General features: G+C 38.6%; 1 protein-coding gene across 1 annotated transcript; it reads right to left on the bottom strand.

Annotated features, from left to right (window-relative positions):
- Positions 1 to 2199: 2199 nt before the first annotated feature.
- Positions 2200 to 12541, bottom strand: BET1 (Bet1 golgi vesicular membrane trafficking protein). The gene is made up of 4 exons (XM_002713801.5): positions 12314 to 12541; positions 7885 to 8009; positions 5516 to 5572; positions 2200 to 3356 (listed from the first exon to the last, which is right to left on the bottom strand). The coding sequence occupies exons 1-4, from the start codon at positions 12330 to 12332 to the stop codon at positions 3201 to 3203; spliced, it is 357 nt and encodes a 118-aa protein (XP_002713847.2). The 5' UTR covers positions 12333 to 12541; the 3' UTR covers positions 2200 to 3200.
- Positions 12542 to 12554: the final 13 nt, after the last annotated feature.

Here is a 12554-nt window from a genome sequence, read left to right as displayed (position 1 = left end):
TTATCAAGCACCTTTTCAACTTTGCCAAAGAAGTAAATTCAATGTATATAATCTGGAATTTAAGGGCATTGAAAAATTGGGTAGGCTAGTTAATTTTAAAGAACCAGAAGGTGCTAGTGTTCTTTCCCCCCACAATTCTGATGCTTAAAATGTCACAAATTTGTTCTAAACTTGACATCTATTCTCTGTTCAAGTAATACATTATAATTCACATGCTAACTTAAATTCTATCAAGACTATGTATAATTCTCCCTTTCCTCATTGCAGACATGGTATCATAGTTATGTTTTGCTTTTTATCATTTGTGAATGTAGAGATCTATTCCTGATAGCCATTATTTTGCATTATTTGCAAATGTATTTGGTATACTGCCAACAACCAACTCCTAGTGAAATAAAGTGAAAATGTGAACATCTGGGATTTTTGAAAACTGCTTCCAGAATTTGCTTAATCACTTAAAATTTAAAGTGCCCCACCTACCACCCAAACACCTGCACGTATTATGTTGCTTGAATAAAGATTATAATGCAAACTTTTTACTTTCCATGTTCATAATCAACTTCCCAGAAACCTATACCATTAGAATCCTTTACAGAATCAGCAATAGGCTTGCAAATGATTGTTGAGTCAAATTTCTGTATCTGGTACTTTTCCCCAATGTTTATTTCTGGGAATATTTTTTCTGAGGGGTCCCCACACAGAAGGAAGGACGTGCTAGTAGAAGGGACCCCTAATGGAGCAAATAGGCCAGTGCTTCCAGAGCAATTCCCTACCTGCCAGGAATCTCAGCAAAAATACCGTGATATGACCAGTGATAGGAAATACCAAGTAGACACCTGCTATGGCAGTTCTTAAAGAGAAATTCATAAGAAATGTCAAACTATGCAAAGGTGGGAATCACCTTTACATCACCAAACATCTTTTCCTGAAACTTCTGCCTCCCTGATGATAATAGCTAACTTTATCTAAACAGTGTTTTAATGTTTCACAAAGGACTTTGCAAAAACGGCCAAGCCTTCATCCCCAAATCCATCCTTCCCTCGCCATCACCAGTTTTAAGTCTTCAATCCCTTCAAATCCCTTCTATTTCCATTGTTCATTCTTTTCTGCTTTCATCTTCAAGTCATTTAGTCATTTCTTTGACCTCTGCAACTTTAATTATTGACAATCATTTGAGTTTCCTCCAAGTGTCTCACAACTGGCACACAGTACAGCTAAAAATTTCAATGAGTCACTGCCTGATAGAAATATCTACTTGGAGGTTCCATCATTATCTCAAAACCTGAAACCAACCTCCTGTCTTCCCCTTAACAAAACTCCTTTTTCTGACTTGTAATTTTTTTAAAGGTGTTGGGAACTAGCATTCATTGAGCACTGATGTAATTAACACCATCACATGTCAGCTACTTGTCAATATATTATGATATCTACTTCTTGCAACAATTCTATGAAATAGGTGATGTAAAGAAGAAACTGGGGCTCCAAAGCACTGTGCCAGTGAAGTAATGGAGATCTGGACTCAGATCCTGTTGCCCAAACCCATGTCTCTCCCCTCTGCTGAGATCGGTGCATTCACTTGGCAGGTAACAAATGTAGCCAGAAATAGGGATAAAATAAAAAGCACTGAAAACACAAGCAAAACCAAAGAGGATAGACTTTTAACTAAAAATATAAACAACGAAAGAGGTTTTTAAAACTAGTCAAAATTTGCCTTATTTGTTTGAAGCAAATTCTTATAGGACACAAATGTTAACTGTGCTTCACTTCATTCACACTGAGTGTTCAGAACCATTTCTCTGAGTCTATGGCAACAATATAAGAGATTTAAAGAAGCAGTTAAGTTGGGGCTGGTGCTGTGGTGCAGTGGGTTGAAGCCCCAGCCTGTAGTGCTGGCATCCCATATAGGTACCAGTTCAAGTTCTGGGTGCTCCACTTCTCATCCAGCTCCCTGCTAATGTGCCTGGGAAAGCAGCGAAGGATGGCCCAAGTCCTTGGGCCCCTGCACACACCTGGGAGACCAGGAAGAAGCTCCTAGCTTCTGGCTTTGGATTGGCTCAGCTCTGGCTGTTGAGGCCATTTGGGGATTAAACCAACGGATGGACGATCTCTCTCTTTCTCTCTGTCTCTACCTCTCTCTGTAACTCTGTTTTTCAAATAAATAAAAAAAATCTTAAAAAAAGAAGCAATAAAGTCAATTAATATATTTTAATAAAACATTTATTTTTGGAGCCTATAAATGGGTAAATTGCAAAATAGTGGCAATATGAGTGTTTAACAATTTTTTTTTACTTAACAGTCTACTTTTGTTTTGCTTTCTCTAAATAAATACATGAATTAAAGAAAAAATCCTTTTAACTCCAAATTCAGTGTCTGAATATCTTCCATATCTATTTTGAGCACATAACACAGCAGAGGCACTTAATTTTCTTGAACACTTTATTTCCAGTCAGAGCTTAGCAATTACTTAACTTCACATTATTCTGTCACAAATTATAATCAAATGGCTAACATAAATAGGTAAAATCATAAAACTATTGGTAAGCCAAGTCAATAAAGTTTTAAGGTTAATATAACACAATAACTATACTGGCACACATATGCATTGGGCCCTCCTAGAAATAGGCCAAAAACAACAAAATTTATTAAAGAACAAGGTCCTTAGACACAGGGAAGAGGAGTCATAAATTGTGATGAAGGTTGTAAGTACCAGAAGTTGGCCTACAGCTTTAACCAACAAAGGCAGAAAGGGAAGTCCATCAACACAGTTGACGACACATTGACTATTCTATCACAAACTGGTTCACGACCTCAAGAGATCATGGGCTGGCTCTCCAGGCATTGCTACTCTCCCACTAAGTTTCCTTACATGAAACACAATGCTACATTTACAGTAACAGAAGAATTTTATATTGCTATTCAATTTGAGAAGTAGCAAAAGATAGGAAAAAACTGGTAAAGCCACACTGATCTTCAACCATCTCAATACCCCTGAAAATAGGGGCTAAAATGAGCCACTAACAAACAGTATTCAAAGAGCAATGTATTATCTAATACGACTTACAAAACAAGCAAAATTCAGTCATCTTCAATGGAAAAGGCCACAGTATTTGAAAAGTAGGAATGTTTTGATACTGATTTTTATCAAAGTGGTAATCTAAGCCATGAAGTTGGAACAAATTCCAAACTCGCACTTACTCGCATCACCTCAGTTTAATAATCCAATAAATGACAAAAAAGACAAACAATGAAAATAGCATCATATAGCACAATAGCTTTGTTTGGCTTCCTCTGGATAAAATCTTCAGTTTTCCCATAGTTTTACCTAGAAACCCTGTTGTAGAATCAAACTGTGAATCCTATGAGAGAAGAAAAATGAAACATAATTGTTAGATCCCAATATTCTACATTTAAGTAATTCAGTATATTGTTATAAAGAGTACATTTTTAATGAAAATTTTTGTGTTAAAATCAATCCTAGGAGCCTGTTTGTAACCTTGGATAATCAGCATGATTACTCCATGTAAGACTAAGCAATTCTCCCAGTGAATAAAAAACTCTTTCACTGTCCAATAAACAATTCTTTCAGTTCCATGGAGTAATTCAAGAACCCAAACCATTTAGGTCTTACTCAACTATGTGGGAGAAAAAAAACCTACAAATGAAGGTAAACAGTCCATACATGATCACATGGGCTTTTCCCCACTTTTTATTGTGGTATCACTCTCCAAGGTCAAATGATTGACTGCCACTAAGTTAGAGGAATCATCTAAAATTTAATATGCTTTGCAGTTTAATGTTGCTTTACTTTTAAAATCCTTTTGTTTAGCGAGCTGTCTCTAAAAATCCATTAAAAAATAAAAGAAAATAATGTGAAGGTAGTAAAATGTTATAAGAAACATAAATATAGATGAAGAAAAACTATCATGTTAGAACATATGTGGAAAAGTCCTTAAGATGAGAGGTCGGGACCAGTGTTGTGGCACAGCGGGTTAAGCCATCACCTGTGACATGTGATCCCGTTTAGGTGCCAGTTCAAGTCTTGCTGCCCCACTTCTGGTCCAGCTCCCTGCTAATGCGCTTGGTAAAGCAGCAGAAGATGGCCAAGTACTTGGGCCCCTGCACCACGTAGGAGACCTGGATGGATTTCCAGGCTCCTGGCTTTGGCCTGGCTCAGTCCAGCTGTTGCAGCCATTCATGGAGTGATGAGCAAATAAAAGATCTCTCTGTTTCTCCCTATCTCTCTGTAACTCTGCATTTCAAATAAAATAAATGTTTAAAAAATAATGAGAGGTCTAGGTACAGATTAGAAATATCACACTTTCATAGAAATCTGAATATCTTGAGATACAAAGACTGCAGCATAATAATCGCCTTTGCATAGTTCAGTCTCTATCTCTATGATTCTTCACCAGGATTCTGAATCACAACACCTGTGATATTTTTTCAAAAGATATATGCCTAGATCCATCTCCATGAAATCTGAAATCAGTATAGTAGAGCTATATAACCAGGCATATGTATTTTCAAAGGTTTCCTAGGTGACTGAATGCACAGTTTAGTAAGTATGATGCTTTCAGTGCCATACTTGTTTTTGATTAATACAATTTTTAAAGCATTCAGAGAACCAAGAGAAGGTCCGGGGAAGTTTGACATCCAAAATAAACATTAGTGAATGGCAGGAGTCTCTAACAAGAGAAAGTATATATTGCTGAATTGTCGAGCTTATTTAGGGCAGAGATTAAAAGCCCCGGCTGTTCAATCTATGAGGGCTTGGTTCAGAAGTGATGCTTAGGAAACCAAGCAAAAGAATTTCCATTAAGTTAAAGGTATCTGGCTGGATATAAAGTGCTTTTATGTTCTTTTTTTTTTTTTTTTTGAGAGGTAGAGAGAAAGACACATACACAAAGAGAGCTCCTATCCCATTGTTCACTCTTCAAATGCACACAAAAACTAGAGGAGGCCAGGTGGATGGCAGGAGCTGGGATTACAATCCAGGTCTCCCACTGGAGTGGCAGGGACCGAACCACACAAGTCACCACCTGCTGCCTCCCAATATCCACATCAGCAGGAATGCGGAATTTTGGAGTAAGGCCAGGCCTCAAACCCAGGTACTCTGCTAATAGGATGCAGGCGTCTTTATCAGTAAGTGAAATATGCACCCTTAAAGTGCTTTGTGATTGCGAGAGCCTTTACGTTTGTATTTCTTAGACCACTGAAAATAGTAATCTGTCTTGAGTCCTTAACAATGTTTCTAAATACAGGATTAAAGATAAATTGGCTTCCACCTTGTCCTATCAATTACATGTGTTAGGCAGATGAAAAATGCAAAAGAATGGCAATAATAAGCCTTACACTTATTCCAAATCAAGTAGATAAAAATGGATGAGAATTCAGGACTTATTATCTCTAGATCTAGTACTTCAAAATGGATAAAAGTTAAAATATTTTTCTTGATTAACAGAATAAATTCGAGAATATTAGATGAACTTTGCTAGTTAAAATCATAACCACTTACCATTTCAGCTAATAATTTATTTTGATTTTTAACTTCATGGCCTATTTCAATGGATAGCTATCAAGAAGAAAGCACAAGCATTATTATTTATAAATAAACATTCAAGTGTTATAAAGTAAAAATAATGTCATTCTAGGCCTTTGCGTTTTCTCAAATGATATTTTAGTCTAGAAATATAAAATGTAGTCTATTTGTAACACTTTTCCCACTTGAAATTAATTGCAAATAAATTTAGAATTTCTGTTCCTCCCAATTAGCGGCACCACCTTAATAGTCAATTCTGTCTTACTTTTGGTTTACACAGAGCACTTCTCTCTGTTCTCACATCCTTGTGTGCTTTATTTCTCCATGAACATTATTAATAAAAATGCATTTCTTTGTATATTTTCTTCTTACATTTTAAAAAAAATACACAAGTATGCTTATGACCAATTCAAATCCAGACATAAATATTCAACCTTTCCTAATGAGATATTAATTTCAATATATGTCTAAATTAATTATTTCTTTATATTTTAAAGGTTTTTTTAAAATTTAAAGTAAACTGAAAAAAATTTTACAACTTAGTGTTATCTACATCTTGAAGTTTTGCAGAAATGAATATGAGCTGAGAAAAAATAATGCCATAGTTAATTATAGCTGCTACTTAAATCAAAACCCGTGTAATACTTCATGTGACAAATTCAGCAAAGAGGCCCTTACTGCCAACGTATTTGAGTACAAACAACCACTGAACACTGTGGAACATTAATGCCAATATTAGTTTCAGCTGGTGTGAAAAGCATATTAGGTAATGCTGACACAAAACTATGCTAGAATTCTATAGATTAGAACATGACATTTTTCCCCAAATTTAATAATTCAGAGAATATTAAAACAAATATACAGTTAGATAACACAAACTACCTCACTAGCTTCTACAATTGTCATTCATGCAAAGAAAAGAAATTTCCAGGAAATCGCAACTTCCTCCTTAGACAAGGAGTCTAAATTATCAACAGTGCAGTTTTCTTAAGGGATTTAATTATTAAATCCTTCCAAATGTTATATTTTTCATTATTAACATTCTACAATATAATTTACTTCATAGATGAACTGCTGTTGATTTCACATGACTGAAAACAACATTCTGTTTCAAAATGCAATGCTTTCCAGGCTGAATAAATTTGATTTTTCAAAGACTATAACGAAATACAAATTAAGTTTTGGCAACACAGACTTCTACTGAATACTTCCGAAGTATACAGCATGTTTATTGTAAGGCAGAATGAACCACAGACACTACTAACATCATTTTTGTGTAATTCATTTCTTCTATGCAAATTCACTCTATCACTGATAAGGAATTACGCTAGTTGCTGTGTAGAGTATAGAAGTAAGAATAATACCAAACCTACATTCTGGTAAATCTACTCTACATACAAATAATCCTAATACAAATCACTATGCAACAAAAATAGAACTAAGTGACTTAAGTTCATAACAGAAAAAATTACTTTGGAATGTTTAACAGGCAAAGGTTGGAGGGAGGGGTAGGAGGGAGTATATTGAAGTGGGTCCATTCAGAATGAGCAAGACTTTAGTCAACAGACACTAAGGAAGAGTGGGAGCGAAGATAAGCAGATGGGAAAGTGACAGTGTAGAGACAAGGAAGAGTCTTCTCATTTGGCGAAACCACCCTGCATTCTGGAAGTCAGGGATAAGGTGTATAAAACTTGGGCCAATCTTCGAAAGACTTATTCATGGAGTTAGTGTGACACTTATTAGACCATGGGAGATCACAAAAGAATATAGGATGCAAATTTACAAACATTCTAAAAATATGACTGTGGTAACAGTGTGTAGCTCAGACTAGAATGTGCAGAAAACCAGGAACAGAGAGGCTGAGACATTCTCCCAACAGTTCACCCAAGAAAATCAGGATACCGTGTTCAAAATAGAAAAGCAGAGATAGAAGAAAACTTTAGATAAAAGAGAGAAAAAGTTAAGACTCGATGACAGAAACAAGCTATCAATGTGGAAACAAGAAAACTAAGATTTGTAGTTCAGGAGACTAGAAGAAAAAGTTAAAAGAGCCACAGGAGGTAGAAGATGGAGAGCTCCATTAGAGACATTACTGCACACAACATACAATATTTTTTAGATTTTTATCACAAAAAACTGAAGTTTTAAAATCTGTATCAGTACCATATATTTTGATTTGCCACATTTCCTAACCCAAAGTATGGTCTAAATTGTGAGAGCACTTTGACCTCACTGAACCATAGTATTTAGGCATCCTTAGAATGATGCTACTAAAATACAGTTTATATGTATATGATACATACACAAATAAGTGAAAATGCATACAGTATCTGTCATATACTTACAGACTTTATAGCAGTTACTTTGCTTCTCAGGCTTTCAGTGAGTCTCTCGTTTTCTTCTTCACAGGCACTATACCCACTGTTAGCATAGCCATAGTTCCCATAGTTGCCAGGAGGTACTCCTTCACCTGCAAAGAGCAGAGTAACAAGTGTAGCTCTAGCAAAACCAGAAGCCACTTTTGCAAGGCTAATAGGAAAGAACCGAAAAAGACCCCTGGAGGGCGTTGCAGACCATGTATGCCTATAATATTCACATTCCAAGTGAATTTTTGAAAGTAGTAACTAGAGATCAGAGCAATACTTCCCAATATCCTCTCTTAAGAATATTAAATTAATTTCAATACACATTTATTGATGTTACTGATTGACCAGAAGACACTAATAGGTATTGATAAACAAAAATATCCAGGGTACCGTCCTTGCTCCATAGAAATACACTTTTAAATAAAAGATCTAAAAGTAGCAACATCAACAACCTACTGAAGAAGCTTGGCTAGGAAGGAAAGGGACAAAGAATAATATAAGAGCAGGTAGAAGGGGTATCTTTATGATATATTTTTTCTGTTTTATAGAGAGCTTGATGGGAAGAGGTGGGTGAGGCTCCAGCAAAGAGGTAGAATAACTAATGAAGCATATTAGCAGAGAGTGAAGAGGGGGGCCATTCATTCAATAGTATTCTTACTTGACGCTACTTTGATGGAGTTCATGTAGGAGATGACATTTAGAAAACCATTTCACTCTGCCTAAGGTGGCATTTGATTTTCATCAGGCAATTAAACAACACTTGGAGGAAGACTTAGTGAATACCTACAGAAAAGTGTGGCTTAAGGTGCTTTTCAGCCATTCCTTTTATAATAACTGATGTCAACTGTCCCAGTAGAGAGAGAAAAGGCGCTCTCTGTTGAAGAAGGGTGATCATTTGGGAACACAGTAAGGAGGACAATGGAGGACCGTGTCCAGGGGATAACACAAAGCTGGTGGAAGGAGCAAACTACAGGAGCTTCCATCCTCCCACCTGTGTGATTTTTCTACAGAACAGTTCATCAGCCTGAGCTGGTCCAGCAGAGGGTGGATATTTAGACTGATCTAATGCTGGAAGAGTACAGTATATGCACTGCAGAAAACAACCTCCCAAAGATCGAAACTGCTTTCCAAGGGAACAGTTGGAGACATGGATTATGGGGCACAGACAGGACAGGGATGAAGCAGATTCCACAGTGCCCTGGGAATTTGGGGCAAAGGAATAATATGAAAACTAGAGGTCTCCAATAGCTCAAAGAGCAGATGGAGGGGCAGTAACAGCAAGAGCTAGAAGGAGAGGAGGTAGCAGGTAGGTGAATGATGGCTAAGGTTGAAGGTGTGAGCAAGAAGCTCTAAGGCACAGCATAAATGTCATTTGTCCTAAGAAGCAAAAATCCCTCTGAATTCTTACTGTGTCGACTATATGTAACACTAGCACTGCTTTCTAGATTGTACTACCAGGCAGGACAGAAACTAAGTCTGTTCTACTTGTAATTATACTACTCCATAAAAGTAGAAAACACATGCAATATAAGGCATACTCAGTGAATACTTGCAAATGAACAGATTAATGAGCAGAATCTGAATTCACTGCTCCTCAGCTCTGAATGTGCACGCTTGTCAAGAATGGCATCCCATGTTTCCCTGAGGTCAGAGACAGTGCCTCACATGCTTCTTCTACAACTCCCCAGGACCTAATGAGCGCTTTACAGGTGGCAAACACCCACAGTCTTCACCCCAACAAAATGTTAAATAAGTACAATCCAAACAAGAGAGTTACACTACCCAAATTCTCAAATTCTCCCCCAACAGCTGACACACTGTCCATAAAGCTAATGTGTTATGAATTTAAAGACTGGGCTCATTTTCCCCCCACTCAACAACTAAAATCATTGTCTTGAAAAATGCAACTTTATTAATGAATAGTCTGTGCAATCTATAATAATGATCAACATCCTTAAGGAAATGGAAACATCTTCTACTTATTTTATATGTTTAAGAGCCAAAGTATATAACATTGCCCAATAAGTAATTACTGACTGGTTGGATTCAATCACTTTGTAACTTCAAGAAATTCTAGAACTTCTTCAAGTTCTAAATGAATAGCTACTTACTATATGTCCTTTGTTTGGGTCTTTTCACATACATTAATTTTAGTTTTAGATTTCTTTTATATTGCTTCATTTATTCATTAAAAAAATTTTGAGAAGCAAAGAGACAGAGAGCTCCCTTAGGCCAGTCTGTGCCCCCAAATGAACAGCAGGGCTGAGCCAGGCGGAAGTCAAGAACTGGAGACTAGATCCAGGGCTCCCCCAAGGATGCCAGGGACCCAACTACTCAAGCAGTCACCTGCTACCTTCCCAGGGTTTGCGCTGGCAGGAAGCTGGAACTGGCGGCAGAGCCGGGACAAGAAACCAAGCATTTCAACAAAGTTGCCCCAACCAGTGGCTTAACTACTTAGGTCAAATACCTGTCCCTGTTCCATCTATTTAAAATGAAATTCTCATTTTATTTCTTGTCTGGAAATCTTTCAGTGCATATTTCTATTAGAGTTTTATCTTCTCTCAGCTATCACCCTCCCCCAGGGATGGACTCATGGTGTAGCAAATTAGGCCACTGCTTGCCATGCTGGGCATCCCTTATCAGATGCCTGTTCAAGTCCTGGCTACTCTGCTCCCAAAGCAGCTCCCTACTAATGTGGCTGGAAAGGCAGTGGGGGAGGAGCCAAACTGCCATCCATGTAGGAGACCCAGATGGAGTTCCTGACTCCTGGCTTTAGTTTAGCCCAGTTTTAGCTGTTGAGGCCATCTGGGGAGTAAACTAGCAAACAAAAGATCTGTCACCCTGCCTGTCAAATAAATAAATATTTGAAAAAAAAAAAAAAAAGCAAAAAACATCATCCACCAACACAAATATTCTTCACATGAATATCTATCAAATTCATTATTATTCCAAATCTAAAATTGCAGGTCATTTCACACTGGCACTTCAAGTTTTTTTAAAAAAAACCGTCACTTCATAACAATGTAAATTATAGCAACAGTTCCTTAATCGATGTGCTATCAGGACTGAGAACAATTACTTCTCAAGTCCCCTTCCTGCAACTTAACCAGGGAGAGTGCAGTGCAAAAAATAAGTGGGCCTCAAGGGCAATTTAGGAAATCTAAACTCCTTGGCCTATAATGCAATCTCCACAATGTGGTCTCATGTTTCTTGGTTCAATCAAATTGGTTGAGTCATAATTCCTTAGCTACATAATCCTAGTTCTATGCTCTTTGTTTTTTCTTTTCTTTTTTAGTGATCCTCTCACCTGAAACTCATCTTTCCTAACTTCATTATTCATGGTCTACTTCAAGGTCACCATCTCTGCAATTTCTGAGACATTATCTGCAGAACATTATCTTGTGTTTGGATGTATAGCTGCCACCTTGTACCATAATTTACCTTTGCACATTTTCCTACTTCCCAGCTGTGGGGAGCACCAAGAAAGTAACAAAACAACTATATAGCTAGAGCTCATTCAGGTATACAACCTAAAGACACTGAGAAAACACATAGGCTGGTGAAAACTAAACTTGATCAACATTCTTTTCTGTCTTCAATTTACCTGGCTTTCTCCAACCAGATTCACAAAAACTGCACTAAGAAAGAACACTGACACACTGACAACTTTCATTGACCTTAAAGTTGACACTTTTCGTAAGCCCTGTTTTCGTTTTTGCCAAGTTATTACCACGGCTGGCAGAGACAGTCATCTTTCGCCAATGCTCACATATATTCTCAATCACGCTGCACTGATAGAGCAGGGTTCTTTCTCGTCTTTCTCCTCCTCCTCCTCGTGTTTAACCATCTCCTAGTACAGAGCTTCAGAACCATAAGAGGTAGTCCCGACAGCTGCTAACCAGTGGAAGAGGTTCAGATAAGAAATGCTCCAGGCACACTGCCTTTGACCCCGACCTTACACCCCAAGGCCTGTAAGGTAACGACGTGTACATGTACCTTTGTCACTCACTGCTAGCCGACTCACATAATCACTGTGGAAGCGCTTAGCATGCAACCCCACTCTTCGTATCTCCCTTCTAAGAGGCAGAGGCAGCAGGAAAGCAGAAACAGCAGAGAGGCCAGGCCACCACACAGCACACAGTCCGACGACTGAGCTGGCACCTGCATATACCGCACCCCAGTCCTATGCTACTCTCCAAGACTCGGGTCCGGAGACCAAACCTAAGGATACCCCCGTAAGATCTAGGACAAATGACGTGCTTCCACTAGGCACCGCCTGCATGGCTCCCCTCCACACACGCCGTTTCTGGACCAGATGCCGAGTGACAGGACACCAGGGCGATTTTCTCCCGCGCCGACCAAGGCCGGCTCTGGGGCTCCCCACTTCGCACCTCGGACCTCTTCTTACCCAGGCCTGCACGCCTCATCCCGCCAGAAGAGGGAGGAAAAAGGCAGGCGGGGGTAGAGAAGTTAGGAAAGGGCCAGAGGTCACCCGGACCGCGTCTTCAGTCCCAGGGCGCCGCGAAGCACCAACTTCTTCACCCCAAGCGCCACGACATCACTGAAGCCTGGTACACCGCGCCGACTGATGGCGTCAACCCGGGCGCCCATTGGTGCTCCGCGAGGAGAGTTGAATGGCATTCTGGGAA

The sequence above is a fragment of the Oryctolagus cuniculus genome, chromosome 16, assembly GCF_964237555.1.
Source record: "Oryctolagus cuniculus chromosome 16, mOryCun1.1, whole genome shotgun sequence".
Lineage (NCBI taxonomy): Eukaryota > Metazoa > Chordata > Mammalia > Lagomorpha > Leporidae > Oryctolagus > Oryctolagus cuniculus.
The sequence above is the reverse complement of the archived record's forward strand: the minus strand, read 5'-3'. Positions and strand labels throughout refer to the sequence as shown.